This window comes from Suricata suricatta, chromosome 9 (genome assembly GCF_006229205.1).
Source record: "Suricata suricatta isolate VVHF042 chromosome 9, meerkat_22Aug2017_6uvM2_HiC, whole genome shotgun sequence".
Classification (NCBI taxonomy): domain Eukaryota; kingdom Metazoa; phylum Chordata; class Mammalia; order Carnivora; family Herpestidae; genus Suricata; species Suricata suricatta.
The window spans coordinates 101250856-101278303 of NC_043708.1; the positions used below are offsets into that span (position 1 = coordinate 101250856).

The 27448-nt window shown below is 36.6% G+C and overlaps 1 protein-coding gene across 6 annotated transcripts in view; it reads right to left on the bottom strand.

The window, feature by feature from the left end:
• Nucleotides 1-27448, bottom strand: part of HERC1 (HECT and RLD domain containing E3 ubiquitin protein ligase family member 1) — a 180117-nt gene that overhangs the window by 25603 nt on the left and 127066 nt on the right. For 4 of the 6 annotated variants that reach the window (XM_029952982.1, XM_029952984.1, XM_029952980.1 and 1 more), the window contains exons 40-58: nt 26260-26420; nt 20352-20468; nt 19914-20145; nt 18877-19001; nt 17488-17708; nt 16291-16559; nt 15252-15304; nt 14353-14553; nt 13568-13742; nt 11016-11286; nt 10670-10883; nt 9649-9905; nt 8392-8519; nt 6866-6993; nt 5442-5642; nt 4063-4193; nt 3056-3255; nt 2571-2676; nt 304-450 (exon numbers count right to left, since the gene is read on the bottom strand). In XM_029952982.1, coding sequence (XP_029808842.1) covers nt 304-450; nt 2571-2676; nt 3056-3255; nt 4063-4193; nt 5442-5642; nt 6866-6993; nt 8392-8519; nt 9649-9905; nt 10670-10883; nt 11016-11286; nt 13568-13742; nt 14353-14553; nt 15252-15304; nt 16291-16559; nt 17488-17708; nt 18877-19001; nt 19914-20145; nt 20352-20468; nt 26260-26420 — 3337 coding nt within the window. The remainder of the gene's footprint in view (nt 1-303; nt 451-2570; nt 2677-3055; nt 3256-4062; nt 4194-5441; nt 5643-6865; nt 6994-8391; nt 8520-9648; nt 9906-10669; nt 10884-11015; nt 11287-13567; nt 13743-14352; nt 14554-15251; nt 15305-16290; nt 16560-17487; nt 17709-18876; nt 19002-19913; nt 20146-20351; nt 20469-26259; nt 26421-27448) is intronic. The other 2 variants (XM_029952983.1, XM_029952985.1) reach the window with 2 other exon arrangements.

Sequence of the window (27448 nt, forward strand, 5' to 3'; positions counted from 1 at the left end):
AACATTTTAAATTTATACTTCACATTCACAAAAACGTTTTAGAAAAAAATCTATATACTCCAGCAAAATTTAGCAACATCTAATTACATATCTACTATCCCAATTTTCTGGGGCCTTTTCTAGATGACTTTAAAAATACATCAGGCAAGAAAAATTAAAGAGTGGAGAATTCTGAAAAGGAGTTTCTTCAGTACCCAAAGTATTAGTACACAAAATATTCCTAGGGTTGGATGGTTAATTTTTACCATATATAACGTAACATATAAATATTTCTTAAGATAAAAATAACATCTGTATTCTTACCCTTAAAGACCAAATGTTCATGAGCCCGCCTAGTCCACCAGAAACAAGGGCCAGCCCATCAGAACTAAAGGCAACAGTCCGGACAGGGGTGATGTGTCCCCGCAGCTGATAAACACACTTGGCTCCAGCTGATTTCCTATATCCATCCTGCAATTAATTTTTATTCTTAGTATATATCAAAATTAAGACAAGTTTATAGATTCAAGATTTATCATTCACTCCTGGAAATTTTATATTTCAGTATAAAACTGGGGAAGAGGGAAGGACAACTCTCTGTAAGGCACAGCTTGAGAAAATAATAAAATAACAACATGGTTGGCCCCTCTGAAGCTGAGTTCATATTTTTTTGACACACTTATGCGTGAATTTCCTGTTCTTCAAACCGGCAGAAATTAAATCTCTAAGTTCCAATTATCCCTCAGAGATAGAAGAAGCCTAACTTCTGTTTTTTAATGAGCGTTTTAATATTTAAATTTAGCTTTACGTAATTTTCATTTTTAGCACCTAAAATTCATGAATTGCACAAGTTGGTTCTATATAAACAAGTTTTTTCTTTTTGTTGGCCCATGGCTCTGTTTGTCAAATGTGTCTAGTCTCATGTTTGCCTTGCATGGTTTAATTCTTTTTTAAGTTTATTTATTTATTTGCTGAGCAAGAGAGAAAGAGAGGTGGAAGGGTAGAGAGGATCCCAAGCAGGCTCTGCACTGTCAGCATGGAACCCAATGCAGGCAGGGCTCGAATCCACAAATGGTGATATTATCACTTGAGCTGGACTCAGAGTCGGATGCTTAACCAACTGAGCCACCCAGGTGCCCCTGCCTTGCATGTTTTAGAAGTGAGATAGGTAAGGCCTGTCCAGAGGGCTACTCTCTAGTACAAACAGAAAATCGGATTTATCTTTAGTACTCCCACTTGTACTTCTTTATTATTAAAATTTTTTTAATGTTTATTATTTATTTTTGAGAGAGAGACAGTGCAAGCAGAGGAGCAGCAGAGAGAGAGGGAGACACAGAATGAAGCATGAAGCAGGATCCAGGCTCTGAGTGGTCAGCACAGAGCCTAATGCAAGATCATGATCTGAGCTGAAGTCAGACACTTACCTGACTGAGCCACCCAGGCGCCCCTCCCACTTCTACTTCTATATTTTCCTCCCATTAGTAAGCTATTTACCTCTCCTTCTTCATCCCTTTCTCCCAGTCCTTAAGCTCCCTTTTCCTTCTAATTATGACAGAATATATTACCAGATGTACTTATTTATCCAGCTAGGACATTAGGTATATTTCTTCCAAGAGTATTTGTATCATGAACAAAAGAGAGAGCAACAGAAGATACAAACTGTTATAGCTCAGGGACGCCATATGACTGGCCACCAAGTGTTTTAAAGAATTTTAAGTCAGGTGCAGGGTTTAATATTGGGAGATTTTACTTAAAAAACTGGGTTTTTGGCTTCTATCAGGAAAAAAAGACATTCTGGTAACAACAGCCTCATTTCTAGATGGTGGCAATCAGCTCTCTGCCCGCTGTGTCCTTTATAGGAAGCATGTGTGCTTCTAGGGTTTTTGTTTTTACCCTTTCCACACCATCCCCCAGCTTTGTGAGTTTATGTTGCTTGTTTAGATGGCCCTATAAGCATCTATCTGAATTTGTAAACTTTTTTTAAAAATTATTTTTTTAATGTTTATTTATTTTTGGGAGAGAAAGAGAATGTGAGTATGGAAGGGCAGAAAGAAAGGAAGAGAGAGAATCCCAGGCAGACTCTGTGCTGTCAGCACAGAGCCCAGTGCAGGGCTTGAACTCACAAACTGAAATCATGACCTGAGCCAAAATTAAGAGTCAGACGCTTAACGACTGAGCCACCCAGGCACCCCCTGTAACCTCCTTTTAAGTTAAAGGAATTGTCCTTCACAGGTGGAATTTTGGTATCAGTAGGAGATACTTTGGACAGGGGTGCTCCTGTGGTGTTCCTATTTATTTCACTCTACCAAAGACTTAAGACTTCTCTATCTGTACTACCAAAGATATCCATTACTATAAATGATCACCACTCAGTGTATCTTGAATATTTCACTTTAACAAGCAATCATGCTGTCCTGACTTAAAAAAAGTAAGGTCACTTCAGAAAACACACAAGTATGACAATTATTCACGTTTCCCTAATGGATCTTACCCTTTAAGATACTGAGTAGTTAGTATCTCAGTAATCAAAGGAGGATTACTTTGATAACACATACTATCTTTGGTTTCTTCAAAAGCACCAGAACATTTACCTGGCAATTTGACTCCTGGTCCCACCATCCTTCTGAACCAGTCACACTGGTCTGTGTGGTATCTTGTGGAATACGCCAAACACATACTAAGCCACTCTGACAGCCACTTAAAAATTAATCACATAAAACCAAAACATTTCAATATGCATCAATAAATATACTTTCAAAGAGCAATAAAAAACTTGATAAAACTGCTACACTATTATTTTTTAAGTTTTTTTAATAGGTATATACTACAATCTTTTACAAGAATTATTAGTAGAATCAATATTCTAGCAACATCACACGCAGATAAAGAGACTGCATTCCAAGTTCCACATTTTTCCTTATTTCTCTGAGGCAATCTTATGGAATTATACATTATATGAATATTAACAGGCAATAAACTGTTTAAGACCACTGAAAAGCCATATTTACCACAAGTAACAGTCCATAAGAATATAACAATTAAGATACACACACATACACACAAATTTATAACATACGTAGCCATCAGTAAATGTAATTTGGATCCTTTCCCTGGGAGGCTGCACCAAGCGATGCCATTTACAATAGATGGATGGCAGAGTGAATGCAGACAGCGCCAGCATCCTGAAATAGGCCCCCAGAGTTTCACATTTTCTTCCTTGGCACATGTCATAAGAATATGACCTGTTGGGTCCCACTTCATACTAACAAGAGTATCCTTAAAATGACAGGGAGAGAAAAAAATGATAGTTAGCTTCCTACACAGATATGTAAACTCAGTAATTTATGACCTATACTTCCATTACTCAATTATTTTGAAATCTACATTTTATGCAAATGAATAGTCATATCATTCCCAATCACTAGACCAAAACCCTTTAATACAATCTGCATTACATACATTTGCTGCAGTCAAAGCTCAGTGAATGTGAGTTGAATGAATGAATGATGAAATTGTGATTCAGAAGGAATATTTATTTTTCATTAGCATTTTTAAGAATTATTTTTATTGACCTGTAATCATTAGAATATGAAAAAGAAACTTAAGGGAAAAAAATGAAGCATCTTTCATACCAAAATAGCAAACATTTTGAGAATCTAAGACGTATTGAGTGTTTATATGGTTATCATCATTGTGTTCTCCTGACATTTTTAAATTTTTACCCTCCTTACATTTTCCAACTCCTGGCTTCATGCACTTATGTTACTTGCCTAAATGGCCCTGTAAGCATCAGAACTAGCAACCTCTTTTTACGGTAAAGGAATCATTCTTCATAGATGGAAATTCTAGCATTTGATAGAGGGTGTTCCAAGGGTGCTCCTATTTCACTGTTTTGGTTTTACTTCTCTCTTGGCTTGACAGCTTTCTTACACAGCCTTTTCCATGAATATACATGGTCCAAAGACAGTATAACAATAGAATATTAAATCATAAGTGAATGATGTTTAAAAAGTTTAAGAAAACTAGTATCAAGCAATACTACAAAAAATAAGAAAAAGTAACCATCTGGGAAAGATGTTTTACCTTATGTGCATCAATTAGAACAATGCCTCCTTTCTCAAGTGGTTCCTTTGTTCCCATTAACAATTTTCCATCAAAATATCCTACTGCAAATGGTCTGTCTTCACTGAACCAAGCAATGCAAGTTACAGACACTGACATGAGAAAAACAAAAAAAATTTTTTAAATATAAGAGACTCATCTTTCATTGTCTAACTTAAAAGACAGATTTCTGCAACAAACATATGCTACCACAACCACTCCAAGTAAATTTCCAAACACCTCTTTGATGCATTTATTAGATACAAGGTAGGCTGTGAGCAGGTATTATGTGTAACTTTAAGACTATTATTTATAGGTAACAAGGACTACCTCATTTTAGTATACGTGCTGCTAAAGCAAGCACACGGACTACCTCATTTTTAACCTTTCATTCTTTTCAGGTGCTAATTGAAAAGTTAAATTCCTTTCTGATTCCAAGTCAATGTACCAGGTTCCTTCCTTATCGACCAGAATCTACCAGGAAACTGAGAAATGAAACAACCCATCATATAAAGAAAATTATCTGTCCCTTCTTTTGTTGTTTAATATTCCCTACTCAGTATGTTTCCATATTTTACCAAACATGTTCTAACAATCTATATTCATATTTGCTTCTTTAAGTACACATAACCCTGTAAAAAGTACAAGAGAAGAAACAGTATTTATCTGTGGCAGTAGAATGGGGACATGGGAACTGAGTCGATGGGAAAAAGACTTTTCACTGCCTGTCTTTTTTAAACTTTAAAATATTTGAACCCCATGAAGATGTTACCTATTTTAAAAAACCCTAAATTTAAAAAACACTTGTTCTATTCTGTCAATAGAGTGCCATGTAAGCTGGGACTGTGGTCTGTGAAATACTCCACTCCCTGAAACAACTAACAAAACCGTGTAGTAAGATGTCTATGCATCCAAAGGGAACACAGTGAGAAAATAAATGAAAGGAGACTTCCTACTATCTCTTGTCGTACCAGGAACTTTCCTCCTCCTCCTGCTCCTTCCATTTCCTCAATTTTATTGGTTAACAATTTCATCTCTACCAATGATTATAATTTTTTTCTCTTGGACATTCCTAACTTTCGAGAGATTGGCAGCCCCACTTAAGTTTCAGACACTTACACAAAGAATAAATGACTAATATAATACTATCAGATCTCATTTTGGCAGAGATGTGTGGTAGGTGCTGGGAGAGAAATATTTTTTAACATAGTAACTAACTAAAATGAAATACCAACTGGACAATTTAGAAAACAAAGCCAAAAGTAGTATTAACTCTGCATTTTTAAATACAAGTGCCAAAAAACTAATTTTTTTAATTGGAGGGAATACTTTCTTAATTAGACTCAGGTCTAGTCATTTACCATCCTTTCGATAGCAATGCTCCAATTCTCGACGGTGCATGGTGGACACATCAACAACTTCTATCAGTCCTAGAGAGCCATCCATCCGTCCCACCAACAATAATTCTGGAGACTCTCCTGACCAGGCTGTAGCTGGACCCTCCTCTGGCCAAGCCAGGGCAGATACCCAATGAGGCTGAATATCTACTAATCCTTTTCCTCCTAAAGAGAGAGAAAATGTTAACTCCTTAATTCTTAAAAACAATAATACAAAAATAAATATTACATTATTCTAATATTCACTCAAGGCAGTCCTCAATTTCATAATAGCCTACTCATGAATATAATTGTAAAGCAGGATGCTTCACTGACATACTACATATGATTATCAAATTCATAGGCTTTCCTGTAACTACTAATGGGACAGAAGTGATAGCTTTATTTATTTTACAGTTTGTTTATTTTTGAAAGGGAAGACTGTGATAGAGTGTGAGTGGAGGAGGAGCACAGAAAGAGGGAGACACAGAATCCAAAGCTGGCTCCAGATTCTGAGCTGTCAGCACAGAGCCCAATATGGGGCTCAAACCCACAAACCGCGCAATGACGACCTGAGCTGAAGTCGGACGCTTAACTGACTGAGCCACCTAGATGCCCCAAAATGATAGCTTTATTAAAGAAGAAGTAAAGGAGGACCACCTCGGTGGCTCAGTCCGGTTGAGCATCAGACTTCGGCTCAGGTCATGACCTCATGGCTCGTGAGCCCCACATCAGGCTCTCTGCTGTCAGCGTGCAGCCCACTTCTGATCCTCTGTTCCCTTCCCCTGCTCCTATTCTCTCTCTTAAAAATTAATAAAAGCTTTTTAAAAAAGGAGTAAAGGAAAATAGTCAGTGTAGAAATGTCAAATACTTAAGTCCCTTCCTATGAATTACTGAAAATTATTAAGATAAGAAATTTCTAAAGCTAGCTTTTCCTTCAAATATGTGAAACAGAACAGTCTTCCTTCAAACATGTAAAAACAAACAAAATTATGGATAAACCTAAGATTACAGTAATAATTTTTACTTTCTAGAGACATATTATTAAAACTGACAAAAGTTTGTATCTGTGAATTGACAAAATTAACAGAAATATTTCAAGTGATTCAGAAGAATGCATCACTGGAAATTCATAGCTCAAATCCTATTCTATACACTTATAGTAGTATGTAGAAGTATGTGAAAAGTATTTTTAGTTTACAACTACCAGGTTAGTCAAAACCTAGAAAGAAAAGTCAGAAAATGAGCATTTCCTATTTAATTTAAACTATAATATGCACACATCTACATAGCTGATGAACAGAGTGTGAGTTTCAAGGTGAAAGGAAGCCACTGTTTAGACTCAGAATGCTAAGAAAAAGGCTTAAAAAGTACCTTCAGTAATTTGCTAGGACTGGCATGACTCTTACCATTAACTTGCCAAATATTCACCATCTTTTCCAAGGCCCCAGCTAGATATTTGCCACTGATACTCCAGGAAACAGGTGAGAAACTTGGATCACTGGGTGACCCCAGGCTTTCCTCAGCATCTCCTTCTCTAAAATATAAAAGACACATATGGAATTCTAATCCTCATCATCCAAAAATATATAAAACCCCAAGTCTTAAAGTAAAGGTTTCATATGGACTAGAGTAAATAATACAGATTCTTCATTCCAAAAGCTCGGCTAGCAGTATTTGACAATCCCATATTTGCTAGTGTTTGTCATGGTGTGAAAAATGTAGACTTATAGAAGAGTGATGCTTAGATTACCCAACTACTGTAGTAGATAATTTGTCAACAAAGACATTCTGATTCTGTATGCATTACATACCTTGCTATTATTCAGAGCACAGTGATTCTTGTTTGCCTAATCTCTAGGGGAAGCTCTCAGAAAAGAAATACTGATGCTGGCTATAAAACTAAAGACTGTTACATTCTGCTACAGAAGAAATATCACTAAAAAAAAATATATCACTAATTCCTAAATAATCCTTAAAGAATGATGGAATATTAGCCTATTGTTTTATACAATTCAACATTTATAATGCTAGCACAGTAGGCCTTGCTTTAATTCTGAATAAGTCAAGATACTGATTGTTAAAATTTTTATTTTCTTAATTACTATCCTGGAAATTTAAAACACACATTGGAGATCTAGTAAGACTATTCTAAAAGAAAAATTGTAGGGGGCCTGGCTGGCTCAGTTGGTTGAGTATCCGACACTTGATTTCAGCTCAAGTCATGATCCCATGGTTGTGGGACTGAACTCCGCAATGGGCTCTGCACTAAGCATGGAGCCTGCTTAAGATCCTCTCTCTCAGGGCACCACTCAGTTGGTTCAGTGTCTGACTCTTGATTTCAGCTCAGGTCATGATCTCACAGTTCATGGGATCACACCCCATGTTGGGCTCTGTGCTGACAGTGCAAAGCCTGCTTGGAATTCTCTTTCTCTCCCTCCCTCTCTCTCCTCCCCTGCTCTCAAAATAAATAAACTTAATCGGGGAACCTGGGTGGCTCAGTCGGTTGAGGATATGACTTTGGCTCAGATCATGACCTCCTTGTTTGTGGGTTCGAGCCCCGTGTCAGACTCTGTGCTAATACCTCAGAGCCTGGAGCCTGCTTCGGATTCTGTGTCTCCCCCTCTCTCTCTGCCCCTCCCCTGGCTTGCTCTCTGTCTCCTTCTCTTTCTCAAAAATAAATAAACATTAAAAAAAAATTCTCTCTTTCTCTCCCTCTGCCCCCTCCTTGGCCCTGGCTCTTGCATGCACGTGCTCGCACTCTCTCTCTGTCTGTCTCTCTGTCTCTCTCTCTCTCTATATATATATATAATAAAAATAAAAAAATAAAAAATTGTAAAAACATTTAAGGACGATGTTAACACAACCAAGATGAAGCATGTTTAGGATTCTCTTATTTTAAATGTTGCACACGAGAGCTGATGTTAGCACTCACAATCTGTTGAACACACAGGTTTGTTGCAGTGAATATTGCTTCTTAGTAACATTCCATACCCGGATGGTACCATCATTGCCACTTGTAGCCAAAAGTCCTTTTTTATTACACCAAACACAAGTCATCACCTAGAGAAGTTGAAAAAGTCCAATAGCTTTTTTTAAGTTTTTAAATTTAATTCTAGTATAGTTAACATACCATGTTATTTTAATTTCAGGTGCATAATATAGTGTCAACAATTCTATACATTACTCGATGCTCATGATTATTAGTGTACTCTTCATTCTTAATCCCCTTCACCTATTCCACTCATACTTCCACCCACCTCCTATCTGGTAACCTTCTATTCTCTATAGAGTTAAGAGCCCATTCGTTGGCTTCTTTTTTATTCCTTTATTCATTTGACTTGTTTCTTAAATTCCACATCTAAGTGTAATCATGGTATTTATCTTTCTGTAATTTATTTTGCTTGGCATTATACTCTCTAGCTCCAGCCATGTTGTTGCAAATGGCAAGATTGCATTCTGACAAAGTCCAACAATTTTGAGCAAGTTTTGATTCGAATGATTCTGTCATTCTATGTCTATCAGACTAAAAAGTAATCTACCAGGAAATTCTAAAAGAAAATATTCATGTTATAACGTAAGACACATGGTCTCACTCTTTCCTAATTGGCTTGTAAACATACATCTATTTGTATGGCTTTAAAGTACTATGCCCAAACTCATTTGAGTTATTGGAGACCTGTTAGAATCTTTACTACATATGTTTATTGAGTTCAATAAAGTGTAAGTATTTCAATATATGTTCTGCAAAATAAACAACACAGACTAAGAAGTGACTTTTAAATTGGTAATAATGAAAGTCAGTCTTCATTTCCTAAACTGCCCTTGTCAATGCTCAGGGGTCTGGGAAGTTAGATTAACATAGTGAGGACACTTTCTTTTCCTCTTGCATATATAAGGCCTCATCTTTTGTGAGGTAATTCCTCTGGTTTTCTTCTCATTTCCCCCATCTGAGTTTTCTATTTGTACACCAAGATGTCAACCCAACATAGAGAGAAAGGAAAGCTGGTAACTAGTAGACAAATACTGGTAAGTGTGTGTGTGTGTGTGTGTGTGTGTGCACGTGCACACACACACACAGGAGGCAGAGAGAGAGAGGCACTAAAATCTAAACTCTGAGCTCTTGGAGAAAGGCAGAAACTATTTTATCTTACATAAGGTGATTAACACACTTCGGGCTCAAAATACATACTCTGTTTTGATGAGCTTCCAACTTGATAAAGGAGCATTTCCTGAGATCTCCTCCCATATCGGCGAGTGTTTGAGGAGTACTTTGGTTGTCGCGGTCATGTGCAGCAAGAGTGCGCACAAGCTGTTGGGCAGCCCATTGCCTATGCTGTGAGGACAGCCTGGAGGAGAGGCAGCAGGCTGCCAGGGCATTAGCCAGCTCCAGAGGGCCTACAGCAGAAGGATCATAGGAAGGATGGGCATACAATTGGGCAGTTAAACCTGCTTAAACAAAACAATGAAATGATGCCTAGGTAAGAGCTGGTGGTGGTAAACAAAAAAAAAATGGGTTAACCCATATCTTTTAAGAATTATCGCTTTTGCAAATAATCATTTCACTAAGATACGCATACGAGGTATAAATCCTCAATAGTCATCAATTATCTCATAGCACAATCTCTAATAAATCTGATTCATTGCAAATATACATTTATATACATCAATAGTCTTTGCTCTAAGTACACACAGACTGAGAATATATCATAATAATTTCAAAGCCAGGCCAGAGGCAGCATGCCCTAAAGAGTAAGAGTTTGGCTTTTGCTGCTCAAAAGTGATCTTAACAGCCAGTCAAGGGACTGGGCTGATGGATCCAAAAGCCCATCTTAGCCAAATGGTCCTGATGAAGAGAAGGGTAGACAACAGTGATTAAGGAGGCCCTTCAAACTATTATCATCTTATGACAAAAAAGTAACATTAGTTTTACATGAATTTTATTAAAGACACCTAAACAAGATTATTATCTATTGTGACTCAACCATAAACTAATAGAATAATCAAACCAAGATTAATTGGGTACATTTTCTAGGATCTATTTCCATCACAATGAAAGAGGATCCACGTACTCTTTTTATGATCTGAACTTAAGAAGTACACATGATGCTGTTATTTATCACTTACAACAGCTCTACAACACGTTTTAAAAACCACGTATCAAATTGATTTTAAGACTATACATTTAAAATGGTAAATGGTATGAAATTTACCTTTCTTTTCAACTTCAGACTTATCATAGTTAGGTCTCAGTTTGGCCCCCTTGTCTGCTAGTAATGCCACAAGGGCCTGAGTTACAACAAAGTTTGGGGAGGTTACAAGCTTATTCTCTTCAGCAATTCCTCGGAGAAAACTGGGTAGAAACTTTCGCTGAATTGGATCATCGACCGTGGTTAGATTTACACCTGTTGCAGCAGAAATCAAGTTCTGAAGAGGCAATTGGAACAAACAGGTTTAATTTTTACATATAATTTTGGAACAGAAAGATTTCACCACAAAGGTTTTTTTAAGAATTGGTCAGAAACAATGCAACAAGAAAAGCACTGAAAACTAGCTTACCTGTGTACACAACTGCACCAGGAGCTTGGCAGCACTAGGAGTGTTTGACGCCAGACATCCCACTGCTGTGCTCAGATAGGCCAGGCAAGAGATGGGTTTACTGGCCTTGCTGTGCCCACCTCGTGCGCGTTCCGAGGTGCTCGCCATGGCAGAAGGGCTGGTGGAGAGGCCAGCTCTCCCGGCTGCAGCCAAGCACATTAATCGAACCAGTGTTCGGATATCCGTAAGCCCCAGAGATTCAAGGCCAGCAGCCAGGCTACAACTGGAACCACTGCCAAGAAAGAAAAACACTTCAGATGGATAAAGAAAATAGATTTCTGAAGGGACCATTTGGAGCTCCACATATCATTTAAAGTACCAATAACTAAAATAAAAGTCAAGCTGCAATATCACTAGTCATATGTATCCTAAGACAAGTCAAAAAATATGAAGCTGGAAACTGTTAAAATTTTAAGATTTTATTTTAATTTAAAATAAACGAAGTATAACTGAATTACCAAAGTATAATATACAAGAAAGTTCACAAATTCTGAGTTTTCACAAACAGTTCAAGAAACAGAACATAACCAATACCTCAGAAGCCCACTTGAGTCCTTCTCACTCACAAGGCCCTCAAAAGTAACCAATACCACTGACTTCAAGTGGTATATCAGTTTTGCCTGTTTTGAAGTTTATATAAATAAAATAAAGTCCGTAACCTTTTGTGTCTATGACTCATCCACGTTGTTGCATTATAGCAGTACTCATTTTCATTGACATATTAATAAAATCTACCATAATTCATTTCTCCATACAGATGACAACTGGGTGGTTTCCAGCACGGGGCTACTATTATAAACAGTAGTACCATGAAGGTCTTGCTTATGTCTTTGGGTGCACATATAGAAGCATTTCTTGAATATATACCCAGAAGTAGCTTTCTAGGTCACAGACTATGTTAACATTCACCTTTGGTTGGTACTATGGAACAGTTTTCCAAAGTAGCTGTGCCAACTCACTTCCTTACTGGCAGTGTGTAAGAGTTCTAGGTGTTCCACATCCTCCTGCTCACATTTTCTCCCCAGTCTTTTTCATTTTAGCCATTCTAATAGGTGTGTTTTTTCTCATTGGATTTCCATTTTCATTTCTCTGAAGACAAATGAGGTTAAACACCTCGTTTTCCATGTTCACTGGCCATTTAGAGATCCTCTTATACTATATTGCATTTTGCCCACTTTTCCTATGAGTTGTCTCTTTTTCTCATGGATTTATATGAATTCTTTAAATATTCTTTTGGTTACATGCATTGTTCGTATCTTTTGCCATTAAGTGGCTCATTTTACTTTCTGACTTTTTACTTTCTTTATGAATTTTGCTGAAGAGAGAAGTTCTTTTTTAATGTAGTTCAACTTACCAATCTTTTTCTTGATGATGAAATGCTTTTTGTGACTCACTTAAGAAACGTTTGTCTATCCCAAGAACAAGAATAAATTCTTCCTACCTTAGAGAAATTGCTGATTTATCTTTCACATTTAGATCTAAGAGCCATTTGGGAATATCTGTCTTACATAGCATGAGGCTGGGGCCAAAACTCCCTTTTTCCTATTGAATAAACCATATGGCTGGGGCCAAAACTCCCTTTTTCCTATTGAATAAACCATATGATCTAGCCTAAGTTATTGAAGAGACATGCTTTCCTCATTGTTGTACAGTATAAACACTATCACAAATCAAACCATAAATCAAGTGTTTATGTATACATGTGGGTCAGTTTCTAAATCTAAATAAACTCTGTTCTCTTCCACTCTCCAATATCAGGGTCTCATCTATTTCTGAATTTTTATCTCAGGGTCCTTCTGTCTTCCCTGATTTACTTTTATATACCTCTGCTTAAACATTTCTTAAATGAATGTCTCTTAAGTATTCTTGGCTCTCTTCCTTTATTAATGTAACATTCCACAGCATGAACATGGCAAGAGTCTCCATAATGGAATCTGCAGGTTGAAATAGCTACACAGTTGGGTGAATTTTGCAGAAAATTCATTCAACTTTTTAATTTTATCCTGCGTCAAATGTATTGAAAGCTTTAGTTTCTCATTTCAGATAATAAAATTTAAAATGTTTGCAGTTTACTCAGCTACTATAATAATGTTATTTTCTACCTAAAAAGAGTATTTACTGACTGACTGAATGAATAACAATGATAACTATGTCTAACCTCTTTTATTTGACAGTAGATACTCAAGGCTCTAAAAATTCTATCTCAGGACACCTGGGTGCCTCAGTCATTAAGCATCCAACTTTGGGCTCTGGTCGTGATCTCAACGGTTTATGAGTTCAAGCCCCACGTCGGGCTCTGTGCGGACAGCTAAGAGCCTGGAGCCTGCTTTGGATTCTGTGTCTCCCCCTCTCTTTGCCCCTCCCATGCTCATACTCTCTGTCTCTTAATAATAAATAAAAATTTTAAAAAATTAAAAAAGAAATTCTATCTCACCCTCCCAAACAATACTAGACTCACATCTAATATATACCAGGAACTAACTTAGCACCGTCTGACACAAGATCATTCTTACCTGACTGAAAGGAGAGACAGCGCTCTCATTACCATGGTTCTTGCCAGAAGAACCTGAGCAGCAGCAGTCACTCTCCTTAAAGCCACCACCCGGTCGTGAGGGTTTGCTAAGGCAGCGGCCTGCTCACCGAGTGTTATTCTTCCAGAGGAACTCTTTTCTACAGAGCCATGGCAACCTGAAAAACATCCAGAGCCTTGAAAAATTTTCCCATTCTATCTATGTTCCAGGCTGCAAGGAAACACAACAATTCAATGTGTTTTGTTCATTTGGACTTTGTTACACAGAAAATTCCTTGGGAGAAAGAGACAGTTCTAAGGCAATAATCTATTATATATGTTTCTTAAATTTTTTTGGTTTTATTTATTTTGCTCATGTATTATTTCTACTGATATTAACAGATACAGAAAAGATATAGTTTTTAAAATATGCTTTAAGTACACAGAGAGGGCTGAGTCACCAATACTAATTCTTTATTTTGTATTCCTGATAGCAAAGCTACCCACACCCTTTCAAGCAAATAAAAAAAGACTGCAAAACTGTTTTTAGTTCCAGGATTTCCCTATTAAAAAAAAAATCCTACTCATATTTTATAATTTTTTTTCTTACCTCAGTATTTCATAAAAACAAAAAATGAAAAATATTACATTATGCCTTTAAAATGTTCAAACAACTGGCTAAAGATACTTGCTGGGGTGGAACTGAATGTTGTGTTAATATTTATCTAATCTAAGAAACAAATTAATACAGACTCTATAAAATCTACACCAATTAGCATTTCAGTTTACCTATTTGCATCAGAGTCTCTTCCATACTGTTGGTAGCTGTTACCATTGCTACTGATGCTCCCAAGGGATCACTGTCGGGGAACTGAACTGGTTCTGGTACAATGCGTCGGTCGTTTAAACCAAGTGGTCCAGCAAGTAATTCAAATTCTTCTTCACCTGTTAGCTTTTCATCTTCATCAACATCTAACATGTCCCAGTCTTCTGGAATTTAAATGAATCAATGCATGGTATGTGAATATAAACATGACGTTACCTCTGCTGTGAGATAGGTCTAAAATGCAGATGGACTAAAAGCCCAGTGCCCACAAAGTGAACTATGGCACCATCTCCTGGTGACCCAACCAAACTGCATTCCTGAGACAGCGTCTAAAGAAAAGGGAGTCTGAGCAGTTAGACCCACTTTTTAGTGGGTTTAGCAACAGCAAATATTATAGCTGATAATGAAGGTTCCAACTAATAAAAGCTATTGTTATGGAGCCAACAAAGGGAGTTCTTAATCCTATCCATAATCATTAGAGAATCAATTATTTCAAGCAAATGAATGCTCCAGGTAAATTCATGCTCTCATCAGTTTTTTACTTTTTACTTTCCTCAATTAGGATGGAAATTCAAAATGTATTCCATACATTCCCTACTTTGAAAAAAATAAATGCCATGCAGAAATTAACATTTTGTGGTAAAGCTAGTATTTCAACCCAGGTCCTTTTCCTTTGATTTTTAAAACTGTTGTTTTAAAGGCTGTTGCTTTCAAACTACCTTGAGATTTTCAGAGAAAGTTTTAAGTTAACATGTGCTTAAATACCAACACATACACATAAAAGTAAATTTTAGTAACAGATGTTAAACAGAAGGTATATATAAAAATACATGTAAAATAAAGAAGCTCTCAAAACAACTACCTTCATACACACTGTCCTGCTTGCCAATTAGATCTGGAGCTTGTCCCTTGTACCTGCACCAAACATGAAGAACATTGTATTTTTACACAAAACAGTTAGTACCCAAAAATGCAAATTAAGTCATTAGAACATTTTTAAAGGTCATTAATAAAGCAACACAAAATGAAGTGTTTCATGTTATAGGCTAAGAAAGACTAATGGTATGTAGGTACACATATGCTTACAAAATCTATGACCATTTTACCAAATTACTGGGGAAGTTTTCTGGTTCAGCTACAACTCTAGTCCAGACCACCTTAAAGATTTTAATAGTTGACAATAAGGCCAAAAACCCTACTCACTACAGAGTAATTGCTATTCAAGGATATAAAGAAGTAATACTTTCAAATAAGCTCATTTAATCTAAATAGTCTATTATTTTTTTAATTAATTAATTTTTTTTTTGAGAGAGAGAGAGAGACAGCATGAGCAGGGGAGGGTCAGAGAGAGAGGGAGACACAGAATTCGAAGACAGGCTCCAGGCTCCAAGCTGTCAGCCCAGAGCCCGAAGCAGGGCTCGAACCTACGAACTGTGAAATCACAACCTGAGCCGAAGCCAGACGCTCAATGGACTGAGCCACCCAGATGCCCCCAGTCTATTTTCTTTTTTTTTTTTTACCAACAAAAAGATCATCATTAAGATGTCAAACAAAAACAGAGCGAAAAACACAATGAAGAAAACTGACCATATGCCTCTTGAAGGTTAAGGCAAAAGTCCTGCGTTAAAACCTGCCAACGAGTTGAAGATTAATATGATCAAACTCCAGTGAAAAATCTGCTGCCATGGCACTATTCCTGGACTACAGGCTCCCAGCTCTGATAAAACATGAATTCCTCAACCTCCTTCTCCTCCCTGCCCCCAATTCAGCAATCAGAGGACTTAGGGAAAGGTTAAGTGTAACTCTTTACATTAAAAAAAGCTTTAATCCCCAGGTCTTGATGAGAGATACTTTATACTCTTCATTCACACAGTTTGGATAGCTACACAATTTCAAGGTACCTTTCAGAACTTGTTGTCTTGGATTTGGTCTTCAGGGCCAAGTACTTTTCCCTGCAGCTGCCACAGAGCAGGTAGTATGGATTTCCACTCCCACATTCCCCACCGAACCAGCCATCCACATAGGAGCCGTTGCTGCGATAGCCCTGGCGGTTTGCACTGCGCCCGCAGCCTGGGTGATTTCTTTTCATGTGCTGGTTGAAGCTGACGACACTGCACTCACACAGTTCACACACCACCACTTCTTCCCTGTCCTCAGACTCACAAACATGCTGCACAAAATTTAATATCAAATCATTAGTCAATTTAACGTAAAATTAAGAAGAGGTAAATAGATATTTATGTTAAATTAATAACTGTTTAAACATGTTGGAACATTTGTAAGATGATCATTAATGTTACATAACAAATTTATTTCAAATCAGAATTTAGATCACATGATCTGAAGATGTTCTTTCTCAATCTAGTAAGTTATAATAAAAATAACTCACTATCCTACTGAGATGAGTTAATGAAAATGATAATTAGCTCGATCTCAAATGACTTTTTAAAAATCCCTCTAATAAAATTATTTTTCATCTGGTCATAGCATGCACATCTATTATCTGAATTTCTAAGGATGCATTAGAACTCATTTATCTTATACAGTAGATGCTCTTTTCTGTAGGATTCAGACCTGTGAAATTTTCCCACGTCCTGTGACAAAAGCATAACGCTAAACAATGAAAACATATAAACCTACCATGTACCCTGCCCCTGGATGGAGATACAAGACCTAGGTGGCACTGGTTCTTAGAATAAGGCACTACAGTGATTAAATGGAACCTATGAAGGAGAAAAGCATGCATTCACATAGCAAGGTGAGCACAGTAGCCATGTCATATACCGAGAAGAGCTAACTAAGAGTTGATGCGGTTTTGTAATCTATCTTTGACACTACAATCAAATATTAACACAATATGGCTCTATTCATCTAGTCTGGGGAGAGAAGCCATAATACTGTACAGAGAAAGCAAGACAGACTTTTTCTTGTTAGTTTGCAGGTATAAAGTAACCTTAAGCATTAGAGCCCCAAACTTTAGGATGAGACCTAAGACTTTTCAGAGTGTTATAACTCTAGGCAAGGCTGTTATTAGCAAGCTGTACAAACAGGAGGGCAGGAAAATAAGTCAGAGCAGCCCCCGCTGCAATCACACACACCCAGGTAGGCCAATCCAGTACCTCTGGGATCCACATTCCCAGAATATCATTGTCACTGGTCAGGTCTTGTCCAAACATAGCTTCCATTGCTTCATCATCAAGATCAATTTCCAACTCCTCATCTAAATTAAAGTCATACAACGCCCCTGGGTCTTGCTGCAAAGATATTCCTTCTCTCCGACTTTGATTCCTGTGGGCCTGCACAGAGCGGTATAACCCCGCTCAGAACAAAACAAAAAAGGCATTTTATTTGCATGTATAAAGTAATTCTGAATATTTTGCCAGTTCTTAACTTCCTGGATTCCAGACTATACATAAAATTTTACCTATCATATGTGTTTCTTCTATAAACTGGGGTAATAGCACTCATACTTCACAGGGCTGTTAATAGGTTTAAGTAAAATAATCCATGTAAAATACTTCATAATGTAATATAGAAAAATACTCAATAAGTGTGAGCTGTTATTATTCTTTTAGGGTTATTTTAAAAAATCAGTCATTTTATATTAAGTACACCTCCTATATTTTCTAGTTCAGTCTCAACTTCTCACTATTATTGTAAATTACTGAAAAATTACTTGCTTTAATAGTTCAAAGATCAAACACTATTTTGACAAACCACACATCCTAGTTTTTAGCTTAAAAAATATGTTCCCTATAAATTACACTTCACATGTTAATCCTGGAACTATTTACTAATGTAACAAGGAAATTTACTTTTGCTTATCCAGGGCCCTACCTAGGAGTTTTGTCCTAAGGTCCACAGAGCACATCAGAAAAGCCAGTGCCTACTGTAGCACAGTGCTCATTTTAGCTCCTTCTTACTATTAATGTTACATTTTCACTTTTTTAATGTTACATCTTCACTTCTTAAAGTATAAATAGCTTGAGGACAGAGAGAGCATTTAAGAAATACCTCAATATCTACAAGTAACCCGTACAGATTTCTGTGCCCAGAGAGAGCTTAAAAATAAATCAATGAATGTATGCTGTGATTTCAATGCAAAATTATGTAAATAGGAAGAAAACTACAAATAGCTGCTCTGGTAATGGGGAGGAACTGAGTACTTAGTATCATTAGTTCATCTTCTTTCTTTATTTTTTAAATTTATTTTTGAGAGACAAAGAGAGACAGCGCAAATAGGGGAGGGGCAGAGAGAGACGGAGACACAGAATCTGAAGCAGGCTCTAGGCTCGAGCTAGCTGTCAGCACAGAGCCCAACGCGGGGCTCAAACCCACGAACCATGAGATCATGACCTAAGCCGAAGCCGGTTGCTTAACCTAGGTGCCCCTGGCTCATCGTCTTTAATGCTGCTTCCACACTGACTTTAAAATATTAATAAACTATAAGACTTTTACCAACAGAAGGATGTGAAACATAGAATTACCTGCTCTTGCTAGCAATGTGCGAGCAGCTAAATCAAACTTGTGCCTCCTTGTTACTGCTGAGCGACCCCTAGCTGGTGGTCCACTTCCAGAAGCTGCATTCTCTGTGTGGTCCAGATTATCAGGGCTACAAGTGCAAATTTAAAAGTAATACAGATTTTAAAGAACCATCATAAATGGAAAGCATAGGCACAAGCCTACTTATGGTCTTGAGTTTTTTTCCTCCAAATATTACGAAGAATAAAATATATTTATGATAAAACTGAAACATAGCTTATCCTTGGTAAAGCTCCTCAATTATAAATATGATATGCCCTAAGCAGTAATTTTTATCTAACTTTTCTTTTTTTACTTTTATTTATTTTTTAAGTAGGCTCTACACCCAACACAGAACTTGAACTCATGGTCCAGATATAGAGAGTCGCATACTTCACCAACTGAGTCAGCCAAGTGCCCTTATGTGACTTTGAATTATGCCAACAAGGGAATGATGCTTAATGCATGTTCAAATCCAAATGCAATCAATGGTCTTAACTAATTTCTAAATGATTAAACACTTAAAATTTGAAATGAATGAGAATCCCTATGACAAATATATTTCAAAATAAATTATGAAAATATCCACTGACATTGCCAGAAATTAAGTCTGCAAATTATATAAAATATAAGCTTTGTAACCAAATGCACTAAATCAATTTCTAATGCTAAAATGAACATTCTATATCACTTACAAAGGAGACAGAATTATTTTATCAGAAAGTTTATTTCAGAATAAACTTGTTTTAATTTTGTTTCTTCTCAGTTTAATTTCATGTAAAAATTATTTCCTATTTTGTACAGAAACATTCATTCAAAAGTTGTCATGTCATTTTTAGCCTTCAAAGAAACATAAACTTGTAAGTCAAATGTCCATCTTTTCCTATACCTCTATTTATGAGCTTTACACACCATTAAAAGCATCTATGAAGGGAAATAAATGGGATACTTGGAAGCACCATTTACAATGCATAAAACAGAAGTAAGGACACTAGAATCTTACCTTTCACTAAAGCCTTCTTCCATTTCAGCCGCATCCGCTGATGGTATGTCTCCTGGGGACTGCAAGTAACAGGGATCATTTGACTTCCCACCACTGCCCAGGACAGCTGCTCCATGCCTTGAGTCAGCTGTGCTGCCTGGCTGGGGCTCCTCCTCCTCCTCATGCCCAGGATGTTCTATCATCCACATGGCAAGGACAGTGATGTTCTGGGCATCAGCCTCTCCACGAGCACCTGAACAGGTGAAAAAAAAAAGGAGGATATTGATTTGGGGTAACATAATTAATTATTCATGGTATCAGTTTAAGAGTGTCTGCTATGATGCCACTCTAACTAAATCTGCTATTAAAAAGTTTTATGGTCTCTTAAAAAACGTATCACCCTCCATAATACCAGGCTTCTCCTATCTGCATATACTGATATACAAAAACTTATCCTACCTGTGGCTTCCATGGCTTTGGCAATCTGCCGGAGAGAGAACCCCATTTCCAGCAAGGGTACTGCAATGGCTGGAGGAGGAGGAGAAGTTGAGAGTCTGCTGCTTGGGTCTGACAAGGCTAATATAAAAGAAGAGAATAAAGACCTAAATATCAGTACATTCCATGAGTAAAAAGTGTCCTTATAGTAATGGTAAGTCCCTAATTTCCCAATACCATCTACATTTAATGAAATTTTATTCTATTAAGAATTTGCTAAATGTGTAACTAAATGTGATTCTGTTGTAGCTTTTTAAGGTTTTTCATATAGCTAACATAAAATAAAGCTGCTGAGAAAAATGTTAAATGTTTTCTTTGAAATAGTTTCTAACTTAGAAAAAATTTCAAACTTAACAGAAATCTGCAAGCATAGTACAAAAGAATTATTTTACCCCTGAACCACTGGAGAGTAAGTAGCAGACATGATGCTTCAACTCCCCTGAATATTCTAACACATTAATGCCTACAAATAAAGACATTATCTTGCATAACACGGCATCAAAGCCAGGAAATTAACAACGTTAACATCTACCTAATCCAGATCCCATTCTAGTTTCACCAGAAGTCCTGATAATGTTCTTTATAGCATAGGATCCAATGCAGGATCATTATCCTTGCATTTAGTTTTCATATCTCTTAGTCTCCTTCAATCACTTTGATACTTTGAAGATTACAGCCCAGTTACATGATAGAAAGTCCCTCAATTTGGGTTTATCTGATGCTTCTTCATGTGCTTTGTGGCAAGAATACCAAAAAAAGGATTCTACCTTCTTCTCATTGCATTCCACTAGATGGTACCAAGATTTCAAATTCTCCCATTTATGGTCATGCTAACTTTGATTCCTTGTGTTAAACTGGTATCTGCCAGTTAATCTCCTGATTAACTGAAAAAGGTACTCTTTTTTTCCCCTCCCTTTGTAATAAATATTTGTTGGGAGGAACTATATATAAGTATCTCATTCCTCGTCAAAGTTAGACTCACTAGCATCCATTAATGTTTATTGGCTGAATTATTTATTATTATAATGATGATGATGGCCAACAAATGAGGATTTTCTAATTCCATCATTGCTTTCAGATTTATCAGTCTCCTTTCTCCATCAGTATAGATTTTCATTGTATTTGTGGGTTACTGTATGTTACTACAACTATGATTATTTATTTTGATGTCCCAAACATTCCAGATTTGGCTAGTAGATGCCCCTTCAATCTGGTTTCCACATCCTTGAGGCATGTGCCCATGATGCTCTGAGTCCTATTATTACTTTCTAGGCTCATCTCATACATAACCCTGAAATCAGCCATTTCTACCAGGAGATAGGATTCTCTTTTAGTAGAGAATGGTATTTAGAAGACAGGACCTTGGGTACTAGGTGTGTTTATTGCTACTGAGGCATCACTGCTCCTAGGTCCTTTCAGTGGATCATGCTGATAGAAGCCCTGTGCCTCATTTAACGGTTTTTGAACTGAATTAGGAAGGAAAAATGAAGGAATGAGGGAGAATAACAACTCTCATTTTTGCTTTAAAAATGTCACTACTCCCACAGTGGTAATAGGCCTGATACATCTGATGGACTTCTGCTTCTGGCCATGATGGAGTTACAGAGACTGAATTTACCTTCATCTTAACACTAAAAGAACAGGTGGAATATATCAAATGATGGTCTGTAGACAACAGATAGCAGGCAATGAAGGACAGGGATCTGTGAGAGGAGGAAATCAAATGAGGCGAGGTATACAACTGCCTCAGCATATTTCCTGGAGAGACTTTCCAATCTGCAGTTCAGGGAGGGCAAACTCAAGCTAAACTCAGCAGCCTCTCTGAATTGAGGGTAAAAAGTAGAGAACTCAAGGTGGCTACCTAGCATTCACAGGATAGAACACCAGAAAAGAGAAAGTTGTATGGAAAAAAGAGAGCTGCACAAAAAGCGAAATTCAGAAATGTTCAGAGGGTCTTTCTCATTATCTCAAGTCTTCAGCTGATGCTAATGCAGAAACTATCCAGAAGTGGGAAAAGAATTACCAAAAGGTAGCAGGCAGAGCAATCCTTGGGGCTCATATAGGGTTGGGAAGAATCTGTGTCACCACAAGCCAGAAAGAAAAAAAACTATGATACATAAGGCACTGGATAGAATACTAAGAAAGGTATTGGTTCAGTGGTGGGGAAAAATTCAGCCAAGTTAAAAGCTGTTCTGGTCCCTCCTGACGAAGCTTAAAAGGAAGCCTTGAAAGAATTAAATTATTTCCAAGTAATTTAACAGTATCTTATAACAAAGCTAAAGTATACTTAAATAAATATAAACTATCCAGCACCCAACAAGGTACAATTCACAGTGTCTGGTTACCAATATAAATGACCAAACATTCAAAAATAAAAAAAATTTCAAAATGAGTAGAAAAATTAGTCAACAGAAACAGACCTAGAAATTAGATAAGTAAAAAATGATATTTAAACAGGTATAAGGTTGATGCTCATTATTTACGGATTCCATATTTGCAAATTCATCTACTCATTAAAGTTAATTTGTAACTCTCAAATCAATACTTGTGGTGCTTTCAGTCATTTACATGCACACAGTGACAAAAACATTTGTCTCTTGACACACTGGTTCCTAGCTGAGGTACATACTTATATTCTTGTTTGAGCTTTGAGACTGTAAACAAGTCTCCTTTTCATGATCTGTTTAGTTCATGTGTTTTGCAGTTTTGTGTTTTGTTGGTGACTTCACTATTTAAAATGGCCACAGAGCATAGCACCGAAATGCTGCTAGTGTATTTTTTTTTAAGTTTATTTATTTATTTATTTTGAGAGAGAAAGAATGTGTACATACAAGCTGGGAAGAGGCAGAGAGAGAGAGAGAGAGAGAGAGAGAGAGAGAGAGAGAGAGAGCGAGAGAGAGCGAGAGCGAGGGAATCTTAAACAGGCTCAACAAGTGTCAGCACAGAGCCCAATGCAGGGTTCAAGCTCACAAACTGTGACCTGAGCTAAAATCAAAAGTGGAGACTTAAACAACTGAGTCACCCAACAGCCTCTTCTAGTGTCTCTAAGACCAAGAAGGCTATGATATGCCTTATGGAGAAAATGTACGTGTCAGATAAATTTCATTCAGGCATGAGTTATGATGCTCTTGATCATGAGTTCAATGCTAATGAATCAATAATATATATTAAATATAATGTCTTTAAATAGAAACACACATAAAACAAGGTTATATATTTGACAAAATGTGAACAGAAATTCAGAGAACCCTACCCCTGTATCTCCCTTAGGGGCAATGGTTCAGTTTTCACTAACTCAGTGTTCACAGTGACTTTATACAACATAACTCCCCTAACAGTGAGAAGTGACTGTTATTCCAAGCATTTGATAAGGCAGAGAAAAGATGTATAAGCATGTTAAAGACATGGAAGATTATCTTCACAATGTCTGAATAGAAAAGCACTAGACAGGTTAAGAGCATATTAGACTCTTCAGGAGAAAAGATTAATGACCAGAAGATACAACAATAAAGCTAATCGAAATGGAAACAGACATTAAATAATAAACAATAATAAAGATATGAAAAAAATCAAAGTATTAGTGATCTATGGGACAACTTCAAATGGCCTTATACACAGATAACTACAGACACTGAAATGGAGTTATAAGACAGAAATAAATCTAAAAAATAATGATTAAAATTTTCCAAATTTAATGACAACTATAAACCCACAGATCCAAGAAACTCAATAAACCCCAAGCACAAGAAAACTACATCAGAGCAGATCATAATAAAATTGCTTACAACTAGTGACAAAACAGAAAAATCTTAAAAGCTAGAGAAAAAGGCACATTATACCAAGATTAGAATGACAGAAACTTATTATGCAAGCCAGAAAACAGCACAGGATCTTAAAGCACTGAAAGAAAAGAAACTATCAATCTAGAATTCTATACCCAGAAAAAGTATTTTTCAAAAATGAAGGTGAAAAATACTCTTTTGATATACAAGAGCCAAAAGAATTCATGACTAGCAGATCATTACAAGAAATGTTAAAGAGAAAGCAGAAGGAAATGATGCCATATGGCAGTCTGGATCTACATAAAGAAAGAATATAAGACCTAGTAAATATGTGGGTAAATATAAAATCCATATTTTAGATTTCAAATTTCTTGAAAAGACAATTGGCTGTTTACAACAAAAATAATAACAATGCATTGTGGGGCTTTATAGCCTATGTATATATTAAATGTATAATAAAAGTACAAAGACTGAGAAAGGGGAAATATATACCACTGTTAGAATTTTTAATATATATGAAGTGGTATAATATTACTTTAAAGAGCCTGTGATGGGGCGCCTGGGTGGCTCAGTTGGTTAAGTGGCCGACTTCAGCTCAGGTCATGATCTCACGGTTTGTGGGTTCAAGCCCTGCATTGGGCTCTGTTGCTGACAGCTCAGAGCCTGGCACCTGCTTCAGATTCTGTGTTTTCCTCTCTCTCTGTCCCTCCTCCACTCATGCTCTGCTTCTCTATATCTCAATATAAAAATAAAAACATAAAAAAAATTAAAAAAAATAAAGTAGCCTGAGATAATTAAAAATGTATAATATAGACCTGAAAATAATCTCTAAAAATACACATACAGCTGATCAGCAACAAAGGAAGTAAAATGAAATAGTATAAAATACTAATTTAATCCAAATAAGGTAGAGAGGGAAAAAAAGAAAACAGAATAGATGATTTGAACAGAAAGACGGTAAATTTAAACACAACCTTACCAATTAAATATAAACAGTCTACCACACGATTTAAAAGATAGAGAACACCAGGTTGGATTAAAAAAGCAAGACCAATGATAGGCTGCCTTTAAAAAGCACGTTTTAAATATAAAAACACAAAAAACTTAAAGGTAAAATAAGAAACAACATGCCATCCTAACACTAATATATTTATACCAGATATAGCAGATTTAAGGGCAAAGAATATTACCAGGAATAAAGAAGTCACTTTGTAATGATAAAGAGGTCAATTCATTAAGAAGACATAAAAATCCTAAATATTTATGGACCTAAAGTGAGAGTTTTAAAAGACAAGACACAAAAACTGATAAATGAAAGGAGAAATAAATCCACAACTACAGGCAGAGATTTCAACACTACTCTATCAATAATTGATACAGTAAGTAGACCAAATACAGTATTTACTGATACTTTTATCAGTAAAGATAAAGAAGACTCGGACAAGACAATCAACCACCTTGACTGAGCAAACATTTACAGAACACTCCACTCAACAGTAGCATAATACAAATTTGTTCCAAGTGCACATGGAATATTTACCAAAACAGACCATATTCTAGGCCATAAAATAAGTCTCAATAAATTTAAAAGAATTCATATTATACGAGATACATTCTCTGATAACAATGAAATTAAATTAGAAATCAGTAAGAGAAAGACATCTGGAAAATTCCTAAATATTTGGAAACAAAATAACATACTTCTAAATGTCCCAAATTGTCAAAGAAGATATCTATGGTAAATTAGCACTTTAAATGGAATGAAAACGGAAACACAGCATTTCACAATGTGTAGATTGCAACAAAAGCAATGCTTAAGGGAAATTCATAGCACTAAAAATGCCTACAGTAGAAAATAAGAAGGGTCTAATATGACTGATGCACAGTATACGATTTCTCTCTCAACTAGCCATAATTGAATCTACAGCTTCAAAACAGAGAAGACAATTTAGTTTGATAGGGCAGATCATCCTTATTTAAAATTACTGTTTTACCCTCAACTAGAAAAAACACAATGCCCACATTATGAAGTCCCACACATCAGGAATGACAAGAGGATTGGGTGTCACAGTGCATGACAGCACACGCACCTGTGCGGTTAGCTGGCCTTGCTGACTGGGAATCAGGAGAAGTTAAGCTTTGCCTCCTTCCTACTTCATCAGACGGAGAGGTTGGTAACGATGATATTGGAGGAGTCTGTGCACGACGTGTGGGAAGTACAGTGGTGGTTGGATAACTGGAGAACATTTGCCTTGAAGAAAATAACAATGGTTAGCATAAAAAGCCAATATACACTACAGTCTTCTTATAGAAGAATATTCAACCTGGAAAACTGTAAGTTAGCTATGGTTTAATGGGGGGAGGGGAGAAAGAGTCCCAACAACTTTAATAATCATTATCATATGGCATACATTTACCATGAAAATAATAATATGTTATCATTTGTTTGGCAAAAATGCCAAAAACACAGCAGGTGAGGGGAATACAGCAATTAATAAAATAAATTTTTTTTTTAATTCCTGCTTTCATGGAGCTTTCCTTCTACTACAAGAAGGTGACAGGATTATTTTGATAGGTATATAGTAGTTAAGGAATGAGGACTTTTAAAGATAGCTAAGTTATAGTTACTTCAAACATAAATTTACTAGCTGGCCGTGAAATTATTCACATGTATTCAAAGTAACAGTTTATAGGTAAGTTATGGAAAGAAAAAATAACTTCCCAGTCACCTAACAACTGAAAAAGAGCATATGACTAGTATGCCAGCCATATAGAGGGGGAAAGGTACAGGAGAGGCAGCCCCCTCAGGCTGAGAAGGCAGACATTGGTTTAGGAATAAAGTCCAGGAAGATCCTCACTGACAGTCTACTCTTTTGATTTGTCCAACAAAATAATAACGTTTTAAGTGTCAAAAAATACTGTCTACCCAAATAACTGATACAATGATATTCACATAAGGGGCAGTTGTTCCTGATTTTTCTAGTGTTAAATGATGGTTAGTCAGGCAGAGACAACGGCAGCTTTAATATAGCCCCAGCCAAGAGCAGACAAACAAAGACTGAGAAGAAAGGAGGAATCACAAGGTCTATGAATGCCTGTGAGAGCGAGGGAATATTTTTTTTACCAGTGAATTCCATGTCTACACTGCACAGCTTGGAAGGCAACAAGGATTAAAAACCATATTAGACTATCCTATCAACCTTCTTTTCCTCCTTTCTTGAATAGATGCCCCTCCTGGAACTGCTACTCAAGTGAGAGAGCTAGGATGTGTGAGGACTG